The sequence below is a fragment of the Malaclemys terrapin genome, chromosome 4 (assembly GCF_027887155.1).
Source record: "Malaclemys terrapin pileata isolate rMalTer1 chromosome 4, rMalTer1.hap1, whole genome shotgun sequence".
Classification (NCBI taxonomy): Eukaryota; Metazoa; Chordata; order Testudines; family Emydidae; genus Malaclemys; species Malaclemys terrapin.
The window spans coordinates 73263512-73289432 of NC_071508.1; the positions used below are offsets into that span (position 1 = coordinate 73263512).

The following is a 25921-nucleotide window of genomic DNA, read 5'->3' on the forward strand; positions in this document are numbered from 1 at the left end:
TATTCGGTTGATTATTTTGTTGTCTTTTCTTTTGGGTTTTTAAAGGTGTTGGTATTTTCTTTGGTTTCTCTGTGCTTGCAGAAGAGAATAAAACAGGACTAACAAATGTTAGCACTAATAATTATTCACCTGAAAATCCCCACTGGACATTTATTATTTGCTATTCATTTGACCCATTATTTGAAAGTTTCTGTGATCTTTTCAGTGGAAATGATTTACAAAATGGCTTTGTAAAGTGCCTTCTACCTTTATTCTGCAATCACATTGAACTTGCCATTGCAATCGTTTTTTCTGGTGAAATTGTTGGTGGTTTATAACTTTGGAGGATAAAATTGATATGGTGGTGGAACTCATGGACTTTTCTGGGTGCTTTTCTCTGTAGTTCAAGAATGGCATGCTTAATAAGGTGTAGGACACTTTCTATATTGCCTCAATAATTGGTTAATTTGTCTGTATCATCAATTATGAATAAAACTAGGATGTAGATTTTCAAATCTTCCCTCTTTTCCCACAATGCCTCAGCAAAATAACCTCTTTGTATAGCACAAATATAAGCACCTGTATGATAGTGAAACCAGTACAACGAAAAATCAGAAAGTTGTTGACCACATCCACTTTGACGGATCCATGTCAGGGTCCTGTAAATGGATAATTGAGATGAGGGTGATACTGTAGAACAATAAATAGGGCTTTACTCCTATAAGGTGCATTAAAGAGACAAGAACTGAAAGTAAAGGTAATAGTGTAAGTGATTCCGCAGATATTAAGTTCAAAATTGATTCAACCATTTTTATAGCAGTTGTGGTCTCCAATGAAGGTGCCAAAAATGAAGACACAACCCAAGATCCTTTGTTGCATAATGTTTATTTTGGAGTGGAGAAAGATGAGGACAAGTATCCCACAAACACTACTGTGGATAGTGTGAAGCCTGCACATTTCCCTGCAAAGGAAAGAGATCATTCTTCTTCAAGTATGACTGTGAATAATGAAATAGGACGCAACACATATACTCCTACAGGCATCAGTAAGAATAATGAACTGTAATCATTTTATCTTCTCGTAGGCCAAACTCTGGGCCCAGATTCTCAGCTGGTGCTAATTGGCATAGCTTCATTGACCATGATGGAGTTATGCAAGTTTACACCAGTTGAGGGTCGAGTCCCTAGTGCCCATTATTGCGAAGTGGACTTTTTTGTGAAAGAGACTTTTGCCAGAGTAAGGACTGACTATCAACAGATTAAAGACTTTAGACTTGGTTCATTAATAGCAGAGACACTGTTACTTTCACATCCAAGTCATTATACTATAAGATGTTATTTAGAGTTTATTGCTAAATTTAAGTGTGGGAAGTACTAATATTTCATTAGCAGAATTTTGGCCTCTAGAATTGTATTTTGAATTGGCCTATTTGGTGTTCCTGGTGGTGCGATGCCAACCCTTGGCATATGTCTTTCAGTAACAGTAATTTCAGAGTCTGAAAATTCCTACAGGTGTTCAGAAAGGAGAGTAGAGGGAAATGTTACTCCCTGATACCTGAGAGCCTAGAAAAACTCTACGTTTTGTGTTCTTAAATACAACTGAACCTATTTGGGTTGTGGCTTTTGTACACTTTTTTAAAAATTTGATTGATGAATTTCAAAAAGCTAATTCTTAAGATAATTCAGTGTCAGACTCCCAGCTGCAGTGTCAATAAAAAAGTAACCACCAGGTCCTATGTTGTGAGTGTATACCTAGTTCCTTATTCTATCACCACTGTTATTAGCTTGGAACCAATAAACAAATGAATCTCAAAGGTCATCAAAAAGGAGGCACTTTCTGCATCTATCAATATGTTCCCCTTCCTCAGAAACAATTTATTTGGCTAATTATACATGAAATGCCCATCATCTGACAGCTTGTTCTAGGCTGTGAGTAGGTCGGCATCATATGGATGGCATCAAGTGAAACAGTATGCATGTGATAATACTTTAAATATGGAGTTATGTGCTATATTTCTTACTGTATTATTACAGTTAGTTTTAATTAGTGAAGGTTGTATGTTTGGAAAATGCCTCCTCTACATGGTCTTCATTGCTGACAACATTGTGCCAACTTAGAGAGTGAAGGGAGAAAAAAAATCTAAAATAACCCAAAATACACACTTTGCTGTGTGATTTGTTTGTGTGCTGCTTTCTTGACTCAAGGTTTTGCTTGATGGGATCTTTTGTTGTTGGAATTTCTCTGGTGTGATTTTCCTGCTTATTTCTTTCTGCTGCTGATTGGGTACCTAACTGCATCCGGTGCAGCGGACTTTTATTTTTCAATGGAAATGATTTACAAAATGGCTTTGTAAAGTGCCTTCTACCTTTATTCTGCAATCACATTGAACTTGCCATTGCAATCATGTTTTCTGGTCAAATTGTTGGAGTTTTATAACTTTGGAGGATAAAGTTGATGTGCTGGTGGTAGTCATGGACTTTTCTGGGTGCTTTTTTCTGTAGTTCAAGAATGGCATGCTTAATAAGGTGTAGGACACTTTCTATATTGCCTCAATAATTGGGTAATTTGTCTGTATCATCAACTATGAATAAAACTAGGATGTAGATTTTCAAATCTTCCCTCTTTTCCCACAATGCCTCAGCAAAATAACCTCTCAGTGTAGCACAAATCTGAGCACATGTATGATAGTGAAACCGGTACAACAAAAAATCAGAAAGTTGTTGACCACATCCACTTTGACGGATCCATGTCAGGGTCCTGCAAATGGATGATTGAGATGACGGTGATTCTGTAGAACAATAAATAGGGTTTTACTCCTAGAACATGCATTTAGGAAACAAGAACTGAAAGTAAAGGTTGCGGTGTAAGAGGTTCTGCAGATATTAAGTTCAACATTGATTCAACCATTTTCATATCAGTCGTGATCTCCACTGAAGGTGGCAAAAATGAAGACCCAACCCAAGATCCACTGCTGAATGGGGCTCATCTTGGATGGAGTGATAAAGTCAAGTATTCCACAAATACTACTAGAGAGGATGTACTACTTGGAGTTATTCCTTCACGTGGAAGTGAACATTCAACTACAGGTATCAGTAATTAAGTGAGAACTTGAGAATGCTTTTTCTTTGGCATTACACATTATTTGTGTTTAGTGAACTCAGAGGCTAAAGGCCAATAAGTTTATTAGGTGAGGATACTGTGTTACTCCAAAGTGAACAGGAAGCATTGTTTAGGTGTTGCAACATGGTAATTAAATAGTTGTGAGTTATAATTAGGTTTAAAGACAGATGGGTCTGAACTGCAGAATTTGGAAGATTTCAGATACATGGCTCCATTTCATTCCATTAAAGAGAGAAACCCAAATCCATGAAGTTTGGATCCAGAACCAACTCTCTGTTTCTATTTATTGACTGTTTTAGGGACAGATGGTACCAGATAAGCACTACATTTTTATGGGGCTTGTGCAGAGCCTCCTCCTTCCCTCTCTTCCCCCAATTTACCAACTGGAAGTTTGGGGATTAATTGTGATTTATGCAATCTGGCATATGGAGAGACTGTGCATACTGCACCATCCATTTAGATGTACATGAGATGCCTCTAACATCCTGATAGCTTCCTTTTTGGTTGTGAGATAGTAAAGTTGCTTTTTTCTGACAGTGAGGTATATTATGAGGGGTGGCATCAGGTTGGACAATAAACTTTACAGTAAGGATTTGGGTGTCAAAGTTTTATTTTGTAAATATTTTAAAGCTGTTTTATTCTTAGATTTTAAGGCGAGAAAAGACTGTTATGAACATCTGCTCCTTCCTTTGGCATAACACAGGACATAGAATTTAGCTCAGTAATTCCTGCATCAATCCCATAATATCAGGGTAAACTAGTAGAGCATTAGTCAGTGAAGTTTGTGTGAGTGTAACACGGCCTTCTCTGTGAGCATTCTCTGTGCTTGCAATGTGGAGCTTTTTTAAGAATTGAAAGAATAAATGCCACCTTCTCTAAATAAATCAATAAATAAAGTCCACACTTTCTTGGGTTTAGCTGGTGTACTTTTCTCTTGCCGTTGCTTTGTGCTGATGGTCAGTGCTTATTGCAAAGGGTTGTCTATAATCTTTTCATCTTCTGATTATGGGCCCTTATTTAACCATGAGCGTTTCACTCATGGAATGCACTGTTCTAAATCATCCTAATCTTACATGCATCATGTTTGCCAGTGTGTTTTCTGAAAGGCTTTTAACTTTGAAGGGTAAATCTGGTGTGGTGGCAGTGTTTCAAGACATTTCTGACTGCATCTCCTATGTCTAAACAACAGCACCTTGAATAGTGAACAAGACAATTCATTTACTGTGTCAGCTGCCATTTTAATACAGCACAGAATACCAATACAAATATATTTTTCAACTTCAAATGTATATACACAAGTACTCCAAATATCCAACCATCGTATCCTATACCATTTTCACAAACAAAGGCAACTTACCTGGAGCCAAATCTCTAATTATTCAGAGAAGTAGAGTAAATGGTGGATTCTCTGTAACTTGACGTCTTTAAATCAAGATTTCATAGAATCATAGAATCCTGGACTTTAAGGTCAGAAGGGACCATTATGATCATCTAATCTGACCTCCTGCACAATGCAGGCCACAGAATCTCACCCCCCACTCCTGTATCAAACCTGTGTCTGAGCCATTGAAGTCCTCAAATCATGGTTTAAAGACTTCAAGATGCAGAGAACCTTCCAGCAAATGACCCATGCCCCACGCTGCAGAGGAAGGCGAAACACGCCCCCCCCCAGGGCTCCTGCCAATCTACCCTGGAGGAAAATTCCTTCCCGACCCCAAATATGGCGATCAGCTAAACCCTGAGCATGTGGGCAAGACTCACCAGCCAGACACCCAGGAAAGAATTCTCTGTAATAACTCAGATTTGAGGACTTCAGTAACTCAGACAGAGTTTATGGGCCTATTACAGTTATGGGTGGGTGAGGTCCTGTTGGCTGTGATGGGCAGGAGATGACCATGATGGTCCCCCCTGGCATTAGAGTCTATGAGGTACTATCTTAAAAAAAATGATAATTTCCACTTGTATGAATCCAGAAGCCACAGACTCTGCCTATTAATTGGCATCTATCAAAGATGAGTGAGAGAGGAACAAGTTGCTGCTGTTACTTTTTCTGTCACTGCTGCAACTATGACCTTTTCTGCTATTGGCATCTTTCATTGGGACAATCTCCAACAAGCTTAAAACTTGTTACTTGTATTGTTGTTGCACTTAAAACCCCCAATCCCGCCACAGATTTGCCCTATAAGCACTATAATACCTAGTTTAAAGTCTATTGATAAATCTCAGTTTTGCATGGAATCATCAGGTCAAAACTTCCAGTTTTTTTGGGATTATTTTGATTATTCGGTTGATTATTTTGTTGTCTTTTCTTTTGGGTTTTTAAAGGTGTTGGTATTTTCTTTGGTTTCTCTGTGCTTGCAGAAGAGAATAAAACAGGACTAACAAATGTTAGCACTAATAATTATTCACCTGAAAATCCCCACTGGACATTTATTATTTGCTATTCATTTGACCCATTATTTGAAAGTTTCTGTGATCTACCCTGGAAACAGAAAGAACACCATGTGATTTATAGCCATTGATTATTGACTATTTTTTTTGTGTCATGTGGTTTGATATTCACAAACATTTCATAGATTCATAGACTTTAAGGCCAGAAAAGACCGTCATGATCATCTTGTTTGACTTCCTGAATATCTCAGGCCACAGAACCTCACCCACCCAATCCTGTAATAGACCCATAACCTGTGGCTACATTACTGAAGTCCTCAAATCATGATTTAAAGACTTAAAGTTATAGAGAATCCACTGTTTACTCTAGTTCAAACCAAAAATGACCCGTGCCCCATGCTGCAGAGGAAGGTGAAAACCCTCAGCGTCACTGCCAATCTGACCTGAGGGAAAATTTCTTCCTGACCCCAAATATGGTGATCAGTTAAACCTTGAGCATATCAATGAGACAAACTGTAATCTGAATAGGATTAGTTCAAACAATTCAGATAATACTTACTAATAACTCATAGATTTGAGAAAATTGAAATGAAATGGCTTGTCTCAATTGTCAGAATCTGCCTGTCTGGAGACAAGCACTGTAATGTATATAAAGCACTGAAATCCCCCCAAAAGAAAATGATTCTTCCCTGCCATATTTGTTATTCAGTCTTCATGCCATGTAACTGAGATCAAACTGAGTTACAAAGGCACGCTGATGCTGCTATTTCTTCTCTTCTCGCTGTTGCTTTTACCTGTATTGTCAGAGGATTTCTGTTGAAAACATTGCCCCTGAACAGGAACATGGCCAGTGATGGTGATAATGTTATAGAAAATAGATAGTCCTCTCTGCTTTTCTGTTCTTATGCTCTAAAGCCCCAATTCAGCAAACACTTAAGAACATTCTTAACTTTGAATATGTGAGTGGTCGCACATGATGACGTGTTTGGTGCAACACCACCTAAATACAGCAGGAATATCAAATTAAATATTGCCCATTTCATTCCATCATTTTCTTACATGTTGTTATGTGTCTTTTACGTTACAGAAGCAGGTTTGCTCCCACCCATGGTCAGACTCTACTTGTCTGGAGGGAGTGTAACTAAATGAAACAGTGAAATCTTAAAAGAGAAAATTAATAGTTGTTAATGAGACATAATCCTCATTCTGAGTGTCTGATCAAACCTGAATTATGGGACCAAATTCTTGCAGCTACTTCTTCTTTGTTGTTCTTGCTTCTGTGCCCATTTTCACTGCGTTTATGGTCAGCCAAGACGCAGTCTTGAAAAATAGTATGCTGCTGGTAAAAAGATTTAGAAAACTACTGATGTATCTTGAGTCAGAAGAGCATTTAAGTATGAATTTAAGTCCTGTTGATGTCAGTGGGGCAGTTTTCTGAATTGGGATAATAAAGAGGAGCAAAACCTTTATACTCTTTCTATGCTACTAAGTGTAGTAGATATATGAAAGGACAAGGCCTGTTGTACAGAGAAGAACTGAAGAAGAGAATAATATAAAGAGTGATGCTGTGTGTATTAATTTCACAATTGCTTCACCACCATCATAATAGCTATGGTCTCCAGTGGTGGGACCAAACATGAAGACTCAACCCAAGATCCACTATTGCATACTGTTCATCCTGGTTGGGGCAATGCAGACAAGTATCCCACGAATGTCACTAGGGATGATGTGCTGACTGGAATTATTCCTCCAAGTGAAAAAGATCAGGAAAAGGAATCATCTCATACAGGTACCAGAAAGAATAATTAATTACGCGTAAGAATTTCTAAAGCACTCGGCATTGACCTAAATCTGCTTTCATTGAAATCAGTAGGAGTTTTACTATTTATTTTGACAGGAGAAGAGTTTGACCAATGCTGAATACTTTTCAAAATCCCACCCTATAGTTCATTTACTTCCTATTTGGAAGGAATAACACTACTTCTATATCTGTGTAATTTTATTGTGATATTCTATTGAAAGTCTCTTGATAAAATTTGGTTTAGAGTGGTACTGTGATAATCATTAGCATGGAATCTAAAATTTCCTAGGTTGTTTGCATTTTTCTGAGTTGATGTATTGGGGTTTTCTCTGACTATGCTATTAAAGCTTGCTGAATAATGAAAAGCAAGATTCACACATAACGTATAGGTAAAAGTGAAATCCCAAAAGAGAAAATTATTAGTCACTATCATATTAATGGTCAATCCTCAAACTCAGTAACTGAGATAAGACTTGGATTACAGAGGCAACTTGCTGCTGCTATATCTTTTCTTGCTAAGACATCTATCTATGTTATAAGCATGGATAAATTCAGCCAAATCATAGTGCCCAAACAGCAAGATGGTGTTGGTTAAAAGTTGAAAAAAAAACAATGATAATGTGGAGCAAAATAGAGGGTCTCTGCTTTCCTTCTCCTACAAACTTAATACAATAAAATATAAAACTTAATGGCCAAATGTAGAGCTGAAGATGAGAATATTCTGCAAATATTAAGTTCACAACTGATTCAACCATCATCAAAAAGCTGCCATTGCCAGTGATGGTGCCAAATGTGAAGACTCATCCCATAGTATACTCACCCATGTGGATCCAGGATGGGACAGTAAAGACAAGTATCCAACAAATACCACTATGGATGATTAAGCTACATAGTGAACACGAAAATGAATCTCATCACTCTCTGTGAAATGAGATATTATTTCTTCTGAACAGTTCTCAAATAAAATATTTCATAATAAGCTTTCACAATGTGAACCAAGGAGAAGTTGCCAGATATCCATAGATAGTGCTAGATGTTTTAATAATTGCTGTTCTCACTACTCTCTCTCTTCCTGGATATTGGCATGATGGAGTTTTTTTTATTCTGACTCTCTGTATTAGATACTTATTAGAGACTCTTCCGCCAAGAACAGTGGAAGTTTTGTTCTTTCATAAAGTATGCTTATTGAATATCTTACTAATCCTTTGACAGTGTGGTAATGGCAAACCCTCACATTTTTGTATCTTGCTTTCCTGTTAACCTTTATATTTCATCACCTAGGGAGGTGGTGGAATCTCCTTCCTTAGAGGTTTTTAAGGTCAGGCTTGACAAAGCCCTGACTGGGATGATTTAGTTGGGGATTGGTCCTATTTTGAGCAGGGGGTTGGACTAGATGACCTCCTGAGGTCCCGTTCAACCCTGATATTCTAAGATTCTACAATTATCCCTATGGCTCATCAGCAATCTCTTTATAGCAGAGCATTATAAAGGGATCAGGGAATGGATTTGACATAATAATTAGAGTATCATAAATTCTTCATTCCATCATACCATTTTATGTTGTGTGTGCCTTTTATGCCACTGAAACATTCTAAGGAATGTCGCCTAAGGACTGTCACAATAATGAATCAGTGAAATCTCAAAAGAGAAAATCTTGTCATACTAATTGGTCATGGTTCCAATGTTCAGCATCTATAATCAATCCTAAGTTACAGGGTAAGATGTCACTGCTACTTGCTCTGAGTATTTTGACGGTCTTGCTTCTATGTCTATTGTCTATTGTCACTGGAACTCTTCCAAATTAAACCATAATCCTGAGAAATAGCAAGAGAGTGTGGGTTGAAAAGCTGAGAAACCAATGACAATGTGAAAGAAAGCAGAAGGCCCTCTCTTCTAATGCTCTAAATACAGTAGAAATGCAAAAAATTATGGCCAAATACAGAGCAAAGAACTGAAGATGAGAATAATGTGGATAGTGTTTTTGCAAATATCACACAGCTGATTCAACCATTGTCATAACAGCTGTTACCTCCAATGATGGTGCCATATATGAAGACTCAATCCATGATTCACTGCCTCCAGATAATCAACCAGGATGGGGCAGTGAGGACAAATATCCCACAAATACCTCCAGGGATTATGTTATACCTGGACTTATTCCTGAAAATGAAGACGAGTCTTATACAGGTACCAGTAAGAATAATGAATTATATTAATTTCACCACCCTGTGTGTAGTGAGACATTATTTCTTCTGCATACAATTTATTCACTATCATACCTTGTTGGAAATCTAAATTCTCAGCACAGAGGTGCATTGGTGTGGTGACGGTGTTTTTGACCTTATTGCATGGAATCAGTTGCACAACAATTTTTATTTTTTAAATTTTCTTCTCTTTTTTTCTGGGTCTGTACATTGGACTTTCCTCTGCCTTTTTCTGTGTGCTGTCTAGAACATACTGAATAGTGAAAATAAGATTCAAAAATGTATTTGTGAATCTGAGCCTTGAATTGAATTTGATCGTATATTTTGCTTTCTCCTTATTCGGTGACAACCAGGGATTTCCCTAAACCGGGGAAATCCCTAAATGTCTTGGCAGGCCAGGTTGCTAGACATATGTCGAAGATAGAGCCTGGTAATTCCAAAATCCCATTCTTTTTATCCTATATTACCAGCAGCCTAAATATTGTTGTGCTTTAATGACATTCTGATTTACCGAGATAAATTTGGTGAGGTGCTGTTGCATTTATGAGCTTATCTGACTGCTTCTCCCATTGGCTGAGATCAGACCTGAATTCCAGAGACAAGTAGATACTTCTGCTTTCCGTGCTCAGGCTTCCATGTCCATTATCATTAGGGTTCCGTTAAGCCACAGTAATCCGACAGTGTTGGTTAAAAAGGTGAGAAATGTGGCTCAAAAGCTTCTGAGCTTCTCTCCTCTGATACTCTAAATACAGCAGAAATTTTAAAGAGCAAGGCCAGGCATAGAGGCAACTAACGTGGCTAGTGCTTTTGCAATTATTAAGTTCCCAATTGCTTCACCATCATTATAACAGCTGTGGTCTCCAATGATGGTGCCACACATGAAGACTCAACCCAAGATCCATTGTTGCACAGTGTTCATCCTGGCTGGGGCAATGAAGACAAGTATCTCACAGCTATCTCTAGGGATGATGAGCTACCTGGAATTATTCCTCCAAGTGAAACTGAACATAAAAATGAATCTTCTCATACAGGTACCAGTAAGAATAATAAATTATAGTCATGTTACTTCTTTTTTGGATGAGATAGTTTTAATTGTTATTTTGCCATTTATACTATGCTAAAAGTCTATTGATAACTGTTAGCGAGTTATGGCATATTATTGTACCTGTTTACAGGAAATCGGCTAATTGAAATTTTCTGTAATATTGTGAAATTATTTTTGTTTTAGTTTATTCTTGACTTGTTTCTTTTTGTGTTAAGAGTTTCCTCCTTGTGTTGTTGGATTGGTACATAATGAGCTTGCATGAGGGCTATTTTCCTGGTCTCCTTTGGTAATGCGAGGTGTTCTAATAATCATTCTTCTTACTACTCTATCATTTTGTACAGCGTGGTGATGCCAAGCGCTCTCATTTTTGATCTTGCATTCCTGTTAACCTTTAGATTATCATCTCTGAGTTTCTGTTCTGGTGCGCTTGTAATTGGGGGATATAAATCTGGTGCGGTGATGGTGTTTTGGGTGAAATTTTCTGATGGCTTGCTCCTGTGGCTCACCAGTAACCCCTTTATAGAAGAGCACTGTCTAGAGGATCTGGGACAGGACTTTACAAAATAATTGCAATATCATAAATTCTCCATGCCATTCCATCAGACCTTCATACGTTGTGTGCGCCTTTTATGTCGCTGAAGCCTATTCTAAGCAGTATTACTTAAGGACAAGAACATAAAATAAATTAGTGAAATTTCTAAAGAAAAAATAATTGCCATATTTATTGGACATAGTTTCAGTGCTCAGCATCTGTAATCGCTCCTGGCGGCTTCTTGCTCTTGGGTTTGTTTGTTTTGGGTTGTTTTATTTGGTGGTCTTGCTTCTGTGTCCATTGTCACTGAGACTCTTCTAAATTAAATCATAACCCTGAATAACAGCAAGGGGGTGTTGGTTAAAATGTTGAGAAACCAGTGACAATGTGAAAGAAAGCAGAAGGCTCTCTCTTCTTATGCTCTAAATACAATAAAAATGTAAAAGATCAAGGCCTGTTGTAAATACAACAGGACCAGAAGAGGAAAATAATGGTGGTGGTGGTGGTTGTACAAATATTAAGTTTAAAATTGATTCAAGCATCATCATAACAGCAGTGGTCTCCAATGATGGTATCAAACATGAAGACTCAACTAAAGATCCACTGGCACCTGGCATTCAACCTGGAGGGGATAATGAAGACAAATATCCCACAAACAATCCCATTGATAATTTGATACCTGGAGTTTTTTCTGACATTGAAATTGGACATGGCAGAGGACCAGCTTCTACAGCCACCAGTAAGAACAATGAATTACAATAATTTTGTCTAATCCTTCACCTTTTTTTTAATGTCTCCCGATATAAAGGTAAATTTGTAAAATATTGGGAGAAATGTTATGATCTAAAAGATTTTTCTTTTAATTGGAGTTTTGAAAGCTAGAAAATAGCCTCCTACCAATGTGCATGAAAGACAAAGTGTTTTAATTGTAGAACTATGTGAAGTGGGATTATTTAAGACTAGTGTTTCCAGCAATCTTTCCTCTCAGAGAAGATGAGTAGCATTTCTTCCTTTCACCAACTCTGGGAATCCTCTCTAGAACATCAGAGAAATAAATGCATAACAAAACATTTGATTGCAATTGCTAGTGTTCCAGTGTCAAGCTGTGGAGATAGTATTTTCTATACTAAAGGCTCAAAACACAGAACACTTTTGTTCCATCTTCCTGATCATTTTATTCTCTGTCATCCAATGGCAGTTATTTTGAATGCTAGCAAAGTAACACTTAGTCCAAAAATTTCTCAGCTGCTTCAGTTTTGAAAGCTTGTTTCTGATAGAGCTAGTTGGTATAAAGAAATAACATGCATTGATCACAGTGTGAATGTTGTTGTTCCATGTTGTAACATGCAAGTAATTATATTGGAAAATTAAGTGGCTTTCCTGTATGCCCAAATATACTTTTCATTTAAATTATCAACCCAGAGGCTAAGGTTTTCCTAAATGCTACACCTTCTCAGTCATGCTGCATCAAATTGTCTGCTGTTATAACTCCATAGAAGTCAATACAGTCGTGCCAGCAGAGAATTTGTCCAACAATCTACAGCCATTTTTTGCACACAACCAAGAATATGAACATGTATTAATACCACATCTCTCATCAAAGTATTTTTGAAGATAGTCATGAAACATTAATAGTTTAAAAGAGTTAGAATTTGCATCAAATAAACTCTTTAATTTGATTTTGAAAGGAGCTTTGAATATGAAAAATGAGTTGGTTCTATGGTGGAGACACACTGATTTGGTTTCTATAGTTTCTGGACTCTATCTGGGTTACATTAAATGTTCTAGATGTTACTCTCTTCTCACACCAGTTTTACACTGGCATAATTCCATTGGTTTTGGTGGAGGCAGTGTTATTTACATTGGTTTAAGTGAGATCAGAACTCAGCCCTCAGTCTTTTCAGATCTTAATGAACAACATGATACAAACTCAGCAAAATAAACTAGATCAAAACTGCCTTTAGAGGCCAAATTTTATAGAGCATAGATGCCTCAAGCATTATAAATTTAATTAATATATTTTATAAAATGCTATTTTATTTTTCTATTTGTCATATTTAAATGTGTAACTTGCAAAGTCATGTCTCCTGACTTCCAGTCCCCCATTTTATTAGGCTGTCTCCCTAATTTACTGTGTTTACATTAGACACTGTGTAGAAATGTTTGGTTGCTTTTCTTTTTTGAATATGTAGAATCTGACAGAGCTGGTGCTGAGGTAACTTTCAAGGATCATCTGTTTAGATTCTTAGCAGAATCAAAGACATGATATTAACGGAGCAACAGAGCTCATGAGACTCTCTTCCCAACATTTTTCCTGCTATGCTAAGGCTGTGCGTCCATTTCTTTTAGTGCTATGGCATTATAGCAAAGCAGAGAGAATGCTAGGTCACAACTCTATCACAGTGGAAAATATGTGCGCACATTGAGGGAGTGAAAGAAGGTCTTTTTTTCATAAAATGGGTCCGGCAAAGCATGAATGGGATGACAAAGAAAGTTCACTTCACGTGTTAAAAGAACATATTTAAAGGCTCATTTTGAAGAAATTCTTTGCTCAGTTTGCTATGCCTCATGTTTTGACTTGCTTTTCCTATATAGTCATGTTCAGCTGTGGTCTGACATCATAAATATGACTGATCTTTTGCCCAAAAGCCACAGTGGGATAGTGAAACCATACACTGAAGAAATCCAAATACATATTTGATTCTTCACAAAGAAAGAATATGGTTAAGTTGTCATAAGATGAACCTCACAGAGGTCCCTAGTGCCCCTGTCTGTCTACTTCCTGCAAGTGTCTCCTAAGGAGGGGATAATCTGGGCCTGTGATGTTAAGTTGCATAGTTGAATCCTAGATGTTGTGAATATTTATGTGGTGTGGATAGTGTAGTTCTAGACAACTAAAATCTTTAGTAAATAGCTGGGCTTTATTGCTATACAAAAGTTAGCGGTTCAGTTCAAAGGGGTTTTGTGGATGGAGCATTATGCTAGGGCCTCTGATCAGGTAACAATGTCTCTTGAAGTCTGTGGGTACCCAATCCACTGTAATAGTTTAACCATCTTTGTCTGTTTTCTTGGAGATCAGCTCAGCTCCACCAGATGCTAAATTCAGCGCTCAGTTCTTGTTGCTGGGCTATGAATTTCCCATGAGATAGCATGAAGTAGCCCATCAGACATAAGTAAAAACATCTGGAGGTTTCATGAAGAGCCTGTTAACAGCAGAAAAAAAATGTGCTTCTTAGTTGTGTGTTTGCCAGCTATTATTAAGAAATGAGGTCAGAGATTTTGGCCAGAGAGGAGTCATGAAGTGCTTTGAAGGATGAGGGGAAGTTTAAACTGGACAAGGGAGAATCTGTGAGGAATTCAAAGGGTATATAGGTGTGTGTGGCGGGGTGGCTTGACTGGAAACGGGCACCAATGTGGGGATAGAGGAGGCCAAGATGTTACCATACTCAAGAATTAAGTTGATTGGTGCATGGCCCAGCAAATGTTATTTAATGAGAAATAGGCCAGAGTGGGGGTATGTGGTTGAACTGCAGACCTAATTCAACTTCACAACTCAGTGTCAAGATTGTCTTCCAGAGGCTTCACTTCTGGAACATGAAACTTCTGTGAACTGTAACCATATCAGCAGCTAAACATAGTGCCTAGGGTCTAGAAGGACCATTCATAAAACCAGCACCAGCCGACATGGTGATCTCCTGGTTCAGCACGAAAGAGATACCTGCTCCAAGCTTAACCCACTGGACCTATCTCTATAATGTGATCAGTTGATGTCACTGTAGCAATGTTTGTGATCTTACAGACTGATTTGGCTAACCAATACCAATGTAAAATCCACATATAGCATGGATTATAAACTTACTCTGGTAAGTAAATTGCTATGTGGCTGACTCCATTTGATTTGTGAAATCATGGAATCACTTGGGTCCTAATCAATCCAGTTCTTCTTTTGCTCCCCAGACAGAAGGCTTTGAGAGTGCTGAGAGGACAGCGTGTTTGGCCTGATTGGAGAGAGTACCTCACACGTTGCTCAACAGCATAACCGCTGGTTGTTTAAGGGCAGAGTCTCATCCAATATAAGGCCAGAAAATACTTGTTGTAGGTGCATGATGGTGATAAAAAGACAAAGGGATCTATCTGCAAGTGGGCAGAGGACAATCCTTCCATTAGGAACAACATTCTGATGTTTGAGACCTCTTCATGATAGTAGCTATCGCATTTAGAGCTGGCCAGTAAATGACAATTCTGTTTCATAAACATTTGAGGTTTCCAGATTTGTTTTTTTGTTGCATATTGGAATGAAAACAAAACCTTTAGAAAGTTTTCATGAAACAGATTTGTGTTGAAATCTCCATTTTTGGATTTAAAAGGTCAGGTTTTCAATTTCCCTGTCTCGCTTTCTCTCTCTCTCCCGGGAATTGACCAGACAGTCCTTCCTGGACCTCAGAAACCTTCCTGTCAAAAATTTCGTCAAAATCAATACCTTTCTGCAAAACATTTTTATTTTGATGAAACAGCATTTTTGAGTGGAAATTTTCTGAACAGCTTCACGTTTTAACTGAAACAGTAACATGATAAAAAGTGAAAACCGCCCCAAAACAGCAAGATGCTATTGTTGAGAAAAATGAATCATATTATTCAAGATAACGAGGCCAGCCCTAGTTATACTGATTATGAACATATTTTGATGAGCTGTGGGCTGTGCAATGTTTTTCTATGCTACTTTAGTATGAGATTTTGCAGTGTAAACTCCTTTCTGGACTCAAGGTGAACTTTGTAGTCATATCATCCTTTTAATTGTGAAAGGGCAAATTTGTAGTTTATAGCTGCCTGTTAAATATTCTCTAGGCTTGTTGGTCATAATGGATGTTTTTGTTGTCTAGGTTCTACACTTAACAAACACGATGGCAGAAGAGCAAATCCATCTGGACAGGTCACAACACCAAAAACAGCTTCACAGCCGAGATCAGCCCAAATACCAGGTTGGTATCTCAAGCCATTGCCTTTGACAATTTGATCACAGAATTAAAGAAATAGAGATGAAGAGGGTATTATAGGAGATCATAGCTAATCCACATTCCTGCCAATGCATTCGGTTCTTCAACTCTGAAGCAAAATATTCAGGACACTTGGAAAGGTGAAAGAAGAGATCTAGAGCACTGGGAGGTTCTGCATATGTCGCAGATGCTTTTTCTAATATATTATCTACAACGTGTATGATTATGTGTTAGAAAGATATCATACCAGATTCTACCTCCATTGTATCATGCCCAACACAATATCAATGGAAGTAATCCCATAAAAGTAGCTTCACTGTTGGGCCTAATTTTGATCTCACTTACATTGGTATATCTCCACTGATGTAGTGGATTTACTCTCAATTTATACTGGGGTAAATGAATTCAGAATCAGGCTCAGAATTTACAGTCCGTGTCAGGTTCTCATGGAGTAGCTCTATGATGCAATGTTTGGATTGTAAACAGTGTAGGGGAATTTATTAACTGGGAACAAACAAACAAAAAAGCCTTTCTCTATTGTTTCCAGATTTCTGCTGGTATGATCCAGTTTTTCTGAAACTAAAAACGGAGGGCAAAGTTGACCTCAAAATGTCCTTTTAAAGCAGGGGCGGGCAAACTTTTTGGCCTGAGGGCCACATCGAGTTTCGGAAATTGTATGGCGGGCCGGTTAGGGGAGGCTGTGCCTCCCCAAACAGCCAGGCGTGGCCTAGCCCTGCCCCCTATCTGACCCCCTCCACCAGGTCAGGCTGGGCTCTGCAGCTGTGCTGCCCCAGGAGCTCGCAGAGAGCATTGCGCTGGCAGCGTGGCAAGCTGAGGCTGTGGAGGAGGGGGAACAGCAGGGGAGGGGCTGGGGGCTAACCTCCTGGGCCAGGAGCTCAGGGGCCAGGCAGCAGGCCATAGTTTGCCCACCTCTGCTTTAAAGGTTTAGGATCTCTTTAAATGGCAAAATGAAGAAAAGTGTAGACCTTCCACTTTGCTGTTAAGTCACCTCTATTTGGATATTGTTTCAGATATCTCAAAAACAGGCCTCTCTGTCCCACTGAAGAAGTAAATGACTAATTCAAATCCTTTCCCCCGCTGTAGGCCCAATCACTGTCTCACAGTACAGAGTTTCCAGATGTTAACATTCAGCGACAGTTTTGTTTAATTTGACATTCACATAATTAATGTATTTCTCATTCACATGCTCAGTGTAACTATCAGTAATGTCTTAGCACAGTTTTACTTACACTCTTGTGTTAGTACCATATTATATTTACATTCTTGCATATTAGAAAAAACCCCGACAGTAACGGGAGAGGTGTATTGTAAACGAATGCAAAAGTGTCCACATTCCTGCTATTGTGTCAAATTGAAAATTAGAATAGGAGCTAAATTATTTCCCAATTCCACCCACAGAATGGCTGATCATAGTGGCTTCTCTTCTGGCACTGACATTGATTCTGGCAGTCTGCATTGCTGTCAACAGCCGGAGCAGGTAAGGAAGCCCATTTCTAGCTTTGGTTAGAGGAGGTCATTGTTGGAAAACGTGCTGCCTTGCTGTCTTTATTGTTGAGAGATCTGTGAAGCTTCTGGTAGCTTTGGAAAAGCACAGAGAAGAGTTTCTGCCAAAATGGCAATCTCTGTGAACAGCACACCTCTTCTTTTGTGATAAACAGTAGTTATCAGACATTGCTGAGGTTTGAGGCTCCGGTCCTGTGCTGAGCGCTGTGCAGTGAACCCTTGCACTTATGTGGAGCCCTATTGAAATCAGTGGGTGAATGGGTCATTATTGTTGTTCGTTTTCACAGTGACAAAAACTGAACTTATGCATAGCAGAGTAAGGGAATAATTTCTCTCTGTGTTTTACATACTAATGGCCTGATCCTGCTTCCTCTGAGGTCAATGAAAGTTAATAATATGCTAGATGGATGTGAACAGAAGCATGTACAGTAAATAACAAGGTGGTCCCCAGGTTAACTAAATATAAGTCCACTGTGTGTGCATAGGCCACAAGAGTACAATTACTCTGTGTGATAAGCTGTTTACACCCCATCCAGAGGACTGTAGAGACAGGATTCACCTGCTCCCACTAGCTAAAGAAGGGTCACAGCTGCCAATCCTGATAGCAGGAGTTTGCAGTGAGCCTAGCTGGATCAGCTGCAGAGAATCAATTCCCCAGCCCCTCCAGCAGACTATAAAAGGGTTCTGCTGGGGGGGATTTTAAGTTGGTGCTGATAACTGTTGGAATGGTTCTTTAGTTAGAAGGCTGGAATTGAGAGAAGAATTGAATTGGGAGGGGGAGAAGGAGGTCCTTTGGAGCTTGGCTGACATGAGACACAGTTTTGACCTTTGCTTTAGGATTGGTTGAGGGAAACCCTGTAGTAAGCAAAGGGTCTAATAATTTAGCAGAAATCTTTTAAGTATTCAGAATATTCCTTGGCAGTGTCAAGTTCACTACTTTTCTTCCTTGTTCTCTTAGATTATAATGTCCTTTCTACAGCACCATCCATATGAGGCTCTCAAAATGCAAACATTAGTGAAAATAACCTCACAACACCACTGTGAGATAGATAAATGCTATTTGCCCCCATTTTACAGATGGGGAAACTGAGGCACAGAAAGGTGACATGACTTAACCGAGTTTAACCAGGAAGTCTGTGGAAACCCGGTCTCCCTACCAAAGTCCTAAACACAAGACTGTCTTTCTTCTCTTTTTAGTAGCTGTTCTGAGGCTTACTATTATTTGTTGGTAACAGATTGCCACTTTTATTTTAAACTTGAATTTTCCATCAGTGCAAATATTCTCATACACTTTTGTCATGGTACACAATGAGCTACATTAATTCCTGGTTTCCACTGACCCACCTCAAAAGCAGTGATTCCCTCACCTCTGGGGCCAGCATGCCCAAGAAAGTGAGTGATGCTTAAAAGGGAGGAGACTTAGCCAGGTTGGCCATTGAAATGTGATCTCCACTAGCAGGATACCATAGTGGAAATTAAAGCTGGAGGGAGGGAACCCTTGATTAGATCCTCTCGCAAACTAAAGCAGGCTTATATGAGGCAGGGAGGTGCAAATTGGGTGAACTCAGACTGTGATTTGAGGGCCAGGTCCTCAGCTGGTGTAAAATGATATAGTTCTGTTCAAGTCAACAGAGGTGGTGCTGATTTACACCAGCTGAGGTTATGGCCCTATGCTATATCACATTAAGTGTGCTCCTTTGATAGTCTAGAGAAATTGCTACTCTAAACTATCAGTCACACAAGGTAAAACACACAAGAATTTACAACCTCCATCTTGTTAGTTAATCTAGGAATTATAGTGTGAATGTTATGTTTATTGATTTGCGTCACTCTGCTATGTCTACAAAGCTGAGACTGCCTTCTTCTCCTCCCTCTGTTTCCCCCCCACCCCACAAATCACCATAGAAACAGACAGGTTCAGCCATGATCAAACTACTTTTTAAAATTAAAAACATATTTTTACTTTGAAATTCAGGGAGTTAAATGATACATACAGCATAATGCTAGGTGTGTATACACACACACAACACACACCTGCTAATTTGTACTGACTGGGAGGCAAATTTTGTGAAGTAGGAAGGAGGGGTCTGCTCCGACACCCATTGAAGTGAAGGGGAATCTTTCCATTGACTTTAAGGGACACTGGATCAGGCCTTAAGTTAATAAATTCAGTTTTTTTTTTTAAAAAATCATAGGTAACTTTTTGCTCATTTATTTGACAAGTGTAAATTAGTGTTAATTACTTACAGTAATTTATACTACCTAATAAGTATACTGTAGAATATTTTCTAAAAATTGTAAGTCTTAGAAATATGAAAATAGTAATTTATGATCTCACAATAGCAACTTTGTTGTGAGATCTTTGCTGAAAAGCAGGATGGAGTAAACTGAGGGTTTTGTGAGAGAGTTGTTAGAGAGTTAGAAAGTAGAATTTGGAAGGCTTTCACACATATATTTTTTAATGACCAGCTAAGTTATGATGTGTTTCCAGTACTTAATTGAACTTTAACCAACCAATCACATATAGTTTCATTCTCCTTCTCACACAGGCTGGTCAGGAAGTATATATTTTAATGCTTCAGAATCCAATTTTCACAAGAAATCTTTGACTTGCCTAAAGCACCGAAATGTTCGATGAATTGCTCAAGAGACTGAGCCTCTCTAGTTGGGAGGTTTATGTGCCACAGAATGTCTTAGAAATTCCAACCAAAGAAGTAGATCATTTTGGTGAATAGGGGATAGCTTGATCTTATCATTTAAATTTTCCCTTTTTCACAATTCCTATGTGGGTTATATTTTGAAATAGTGTGACCCAAAGCCCAGCATGACTCGTGGAGCCCCAACAAAATGAATGAATATTTTATGTAAAGAATACACCTTCAGTCTGAATAGCCTCTCCACAATATTCATGGATTGTGGAGGGTCCTTCTGTCCACAATCCAGGATGAAATGCTGCACATTTCAGATATCATTTTGGAAAGAAATAATGCTCTGCCTCACATCCCATGGAATCCCATTACTGTATAGTATTTTTTCTATTGGTGTTGTGTGGGAGTAATTCAGGGCTGAATTTGCTCACATGTGTTGCATAATGTAAACATAGTGAATTGAGACGAGACGGATCTGCTCTCAGTCACATTGGCTAAAACAGCTGTCGTATGTCTGTCTGGCAAAAAATATATATACTTGATTCAAATGAAAGATGGAGAAATAATTTAACTGCCAAATTAGTAGTTCAAATGGAATTCACTTAGCCAAAGCAGGAAGCATTTTAAAACACGTTTGCATAAACATTGTAGTTGTTTTCAAAGAATAGTGCTGCGTGTTTAATTAATTATATTTAACTGTGCAACAGAACCAGAAAGCCAGTTTAACCACTCCATGAGATATCCCTGAATGGTATAAAACCAGCACAGCTAGCTTCTATGCCACTCCTCCTACAGCATAACACAGGGTGTGTTAGGGGGAAGCAGTGGCTGTTCCCACCCCCTTTTTTCCAGAGTGCTGATGCAGTATAATGCATGTCAGCTGACATATCAACCTTTTGGGGCCATAGTCAGCAGGTATAGTTTGTAGCTGTACTAAGGCTGCTCAGAACTACTTGAGGGATTGGTCAGCATAGAACCAGTCCCAGGATCAGAAAGCCTCAAATGACTTATTTGTGATCTCATCCTTAGCTGCATCCAGGACGCAGCTGAGAATCTGAAGCATAATATCTAAGACCAGTCTTTATTTTCCATCCTCAATATAGCCTTTAACAAGCCAAACTGTTGATGATAGCATTGTGACCCTTTCCATTACTGTCAGCATGGTTCTAGTCCTGACACACTAAAAAGAGAACAGAAGAGAAAAGTGACCCTCTGGGATAACTGGAGATAGGTTGGAACCCTGGATCCAAATATTACCAGTTCCAAATGTTGAACCTTTGGATCTAGTTCTAAAAATAACTGAGCAATATATGAAGGATGGGATTTTTAAAAGAACTGTGTTCCCACTTAAGTCGATGAGAGCAGAAAAAGGGCAGTGACGGATACTTTTGGATATCCCACCTGAAAAACTTAATATATCCACTAAAGACAAAAGCTTTATGTATTATATTTTAGCTTTTCTCCATTGACAGACTCAAGTTTTATTTCCTTTGCCCCTTTTCTAGAAAATCTGTTCTGTATGTTGTGCTTCCCAGTTCCATAATCTCAATTTGTGTTGCTTATTTTTACTAGATGTGGGCAGAAGAAAAAGCTAGTGATTAACAATGGCAAAGGGTCAGTGTCAGACAAGAAGATGGGTGGACTGAATGGAGAAGCCAGCAAATCTCAAGAAATGGTGCACTTGGTAAATAAACAACAGCCAGATAATCGAACAGGACCATGTGATGAATTCCTGACCACAGATGAAACGAAAAATCAACAAGAGGCTAACATGAAGACTGGGTTGTAACAGTGTCTCGATCGAGAGTTGGGGAAATCAAAATCACATGGAACTGGGCCTGGAACTCACAGATGCAATGTGCTACTGACGTCTTTTGAGCATAATTAAGCATACATTTTATTCTTTTTAATATTTTTAAAAATCAGGTCCAAATTTAAAAAATTGATATTGCTTTCTGATATAAGCGCCTGAGACTTGCATAAATTTGGCAGTTCCCATTTCCTATCTGGAAGACACTTATATGTAAGGAGGGATGTTAGTTGAAATCATATTTTCTCCAGTTGCAGCACCTTCACTAAGTGGAAATTCAGAAATATCTAGTCATTCCATCTCAAAGGCATTTATGATACTAAATTTACATGGTATGAGCATAAGTGAGGAATAAACATCTAGAGAAAAATAGAGTTAAAGAAAAAAGGACTTCTGTAGAGTTTGTATTACACCAGAGTTTTTTAAAATCACCTTTCAGCCCTGTGGAGTTTGTTAGGTGCATTCAGGATCTACTGGTATAGGCAAACTGACATTTTAGAATGATTACAGCTAGGGGCTACAATGAGAGAACCCCAAAAGGACAAAACTATTTAGCTCTATTTTTTAAATGCCCATGCATATATAATGTCAATCATTTTTATTGGGGTGAGTGGGAAAAGACATGAAAACTTGAGCTGATAAATAATAATCTTCTATTCTTTATTATCTTAACAATCTGTGCAGTTATCCTTCAGTTTCAAAGCTGTCTGTTGCTGTCCCCCCCCATCAATCATATTTTGAGTATGTTCCCTAGTGAACCTTGTTAGTTAAGTTGACAAATAAATGCAGTGACCACAACTCAAACACATATTTCAAAATCTAGCAATAGGAAATGATCAAATAAGATGGCAATATTTTGTTTCTTGCCGAATAGGGCTTTATCTATCCCTGCTCTCAGATTTATCAAAAGATGTTGAGCTTAGCACAACCTGTTTTTCCCCATAATTGTTGCATGCTACACTATCTTGCTGATATTTTAACAGTCAAATTAAAATTATGTGATGTTCTCTTTTGGATTCTACTTCATCCATCTTTTTGTTTAAACTCTGCTTATTAAAAATGCCAAGAGAAATATTGTTCACTTGTTGAAACAAGAAGTTGGAAAACTGCATAAAGATCAAAGAAAATGAAAGAAAACTATTCCAACAACATAAAATAGCTGCAGCTGCATTGCCACATGATTCCCTCCCCTTTACATTTATGTAAAGTATTTGTGTAAACTAAGATGGCATCCAGTACCGTACACTGAATTGATTGAATATATTATCAGCAAGAAATCGAATTACCAGCAATAGTCTAGCCAACTTCACTTTATGGAAAAATCTAAGTAAAAACAATTCATTATGAAATTATAATCAATGAGGACCCTATGAACCATGGGATGGGAACTGTTAAATGTTTAGTCAGTTAAGCAAAATAGTCCCATTCACTGACCATGGATCCTTAATGAACTGAGAAGAGCCCACTAAAGTCATTTATTTTAATTTCCTTTTTAAAAAAACTTCAGCAGTTAAAATTTCAGCTAGAATTGTCTAATATTGTGCTTTATTCGTACCACTATGCATGAAATTGCTGAGGTTGTGTTTCTCAATGTAGATCTTTAGCAGCTCTCCATAAGTGTTTGTTTAATGACATACTGTAACTTGGTAACATTTCTCAGGCAGATTGCCATGGGTGAAATTCACCCTTGTGCAAGAGGACCAGCAAAGCATGACTTAATTTGACTGCTTAAGTGGCATATGTGCTGGCCCACAGAACAGGGATGTTTCATATGTAGAAAGTCACACATTCGTGGGCTGTATATGATCATACGCTTTGAAGTCAATGGAGTTATACCCGTTTACATCATCAGTAAATATGGTCCAATGTCAACATTCTCATCCCGTCATGAACATACATAACTCAATTATGCTGTGGGATATTTGTTTCCTTCAGACATTTTTCATTCCTGAAGTAGTTTTTGACAGTGTTTTCCATCAGCCATTGTAAATCAGAATGGTCTCTTGAAGGATGCATTTAAATAGGCACTGTGCATAAAATTTTATCAAAGCAGAGGGTCAGAACAAGGCCTATTCACCTCTTGAATCCTAGCTGAACATAGGGTCTCTGCAAAGACCTCTTTAAATACAGGCTTTGGCATTTTACACATTCGAATTCTTACTCTAATTAGGAATATACCTATTTAGATTTAATGGGGAAATCTGCCATCTCCTTCCCAGATTACTCAATTTCAGTATCTAGTATGGCAAGGACATCATGACTTGACTTCTTTGGAGGTTTGTTTTTTTATTGTTTTGATAAGGTGGCATGCTATCTCTCCTACAGAAGCAGTGCCATTATTTTATATATGCAAAAGTGATTCATATTAGATGTCATGTGCCACATGTATAATTAATTTGCATTATAGTTTCAAAACTAGATTGTCATTTCATGCGTATAACAATTGTTTGTACTGAGGCGGGGTTTTTATTGTTTGGGGACTTTTTTGTTTATCACAGAGCACCCTTGATATATTTGTATATTTATTAACAGATTAATTAGAAAGAAGAAAGAATCCTCTCTAAATTTTAACCAGAAACATGGAAAAAAAGTAAATTGAGCTTCCAAAAATAAATTTGATTCTAAATTAAGGGAAAAGGTAAGACTGGCATTATTATTAGCTAGGGTTTTTGTTTGTTTGTTTTGCTTTGTACCAGTGAGCCACAGGTCTATTTACATGACTGTAAACCCTAGGCTACACCCAGCTGAAACTGCCTGTACTCTTGCATGCTTTACTAACATTGTGTGTGGGGTTTCCAAGCATTCATTCATCTGGGGAAAAAACTCAGTTTGCCAGTTTGAAATGGGTGGTTTGGCTTCTCTAGAAATTGGAGGATGAGTCCAATTCTCATCTCACCTAGAGCTGAATCCTGTAAGATGCTGACCTCCCATTGAAGTCAGTGGCCGTTGAGGGGGCTCAGCACTTAATGGAATCAAGCCCTTACATCTGTGTCACACCAGTGAAATTCCACTAACTTAGATCGATTTGGTGTGTGCCTGGGCCCAATGTTTTTTGCAGGCACCACTTAATTTTCCAGTGAGACGGGTTTAACTCAGAAAAAGCAAAGTATAGGACAACCTTGTAAGCAGCATATGGTGTTCAATTACCTCAAACAGTGCTGAAAATAAGAAATATAGCCATTACTTGAATTTACATGGAAAGGTTATCTAAAGCATCTAGTGTATTAAGAGCGAGAGGTGACTATAATCGCTCTCTTTCTGATCAATGACTTCACCCATGTTTTCTGGATGATTTATAAAGAACGGTTTATTGAAGCAGAGACGTGAGAAGGGTTACATTATGGTAAAAAGCTTTATGGTAAGGGAGTGTGTTAAATATTCTCCAAAAAGTCAGTGGGAATCAGAATTCCAGTATGATATTTCTATGTTTTTGCTGGCATCTCAGGGATGTTTTGTGTGTGTAATTTGACAGTAACAAGAACCTACCCCTGTATTAAGTAGTTTGGAAGGATTTAGCATGCTGATGGAGACTTTCAAAGAGATCATTACCAGGGCCTTGATTACCACAGAGTAATGGAACTGTGCAGCGACAGAGACTCCCGCCTTGGTTAGAGGAGTGCTTAATTAACCTTTCAATGTCTCCAGGAAAGTAACTATTTCCCTCTCAGAATTAGCTGTGAGACCCAGGAGACTTAGGGCTTGTCTACACTTACCAGGGATCAACACTGTGGCGAACAATGCACTGGGGGTTGATTTAGCAGGTCTAGTGAAGACCCATTAAATCGACCACAGATCGCTCTCCCATCAACTCCGGTACTCTATCAGAACGAGAAGAATAAGGGGAGTTGACAGGAGAGTGTCTCCCATCGACAC

The 25921-nt window shown here is 38.3% G+C and overlaps 2 protein-coding genes across 33 annotated transcripts in view; one reads left to right on the forward strand and one right to left on the reverse strand.

Moving 5' to 3' along the window:
• The window catches only part of CD44 (CD44 molecule (Indian blood group)), a 104694-nt gene extending 81637 nt beyond the window's left edge, over nucleotides 1-23057 (forward strand). For 21 of the 31 annotated variants that reach the window (XM_054026488.1, XM_054026489.1, XM_054026493.1 and 18 more), the window contains 9 exons: nucleotides 797-1018; nucleotides 2898-3065; nucleotides 7100-7279; nucleotides 9314-9478; nucleotides 10347-10526; nucleotides 11626-11811; nucleotides 15953-16051; nucleotides 17486-17564; nucleotides 21811-23057. In XM_054026488.1, coding sequence (XP_053882463.1) covers nucleotides 797-1018; nucleotides 2898-3065; nucleotides 7100-7279; nucleotides 9314-9478; nucleotides 10347-10526; nucleotides 11626-11811; nucleotides 15953-16051; nucleotides 17486-17564; nucleotides 21811-22027 — 1496 coding nt within the window. In that variant the 3' untranslated portion in view covers nucleotides 22028-23057. The remainder of the gene's footprint in view (nucleotides 1-796; nucleotides 1019-2897; nucleotides 3066-7099; nucleotides 7280-9313; nucleotides 9479-10346; nucleotides 10527-11625; nucleotides 11812-15952; nucleotides 16052-17485; nucleotides 17565-21810) is intronic. The other 10 variants (XM_054026498.1, XM_054026472.1, XM_054026500.1 and 7 more) reach the window with 8 other exon arrangements.
• SLC1A2 (solute carrier family 1 member 2) overlaps nucleotides 1-25921 on the reverse strand; it is a 211991-nt gene that overhangs the window by 38234 nt on the left and 147836 nt on the right. The window contains exon 12 of one of the 2 annotated variants that reach the window (XR_008444760.1): nucleotides 13771-14275. The exons of the other annotated variant lie outside the window; for it this stretch is intronic. The gene's annotated coding sequence lies outside the window, so the exon portion shown is untranslated. Of the gene's footprint in view, nucleotides 1-13770; nucleotides 14276-25921 lie in introns of those variants that run through there. 2 annotated transcript variants of the gene reach the window in all.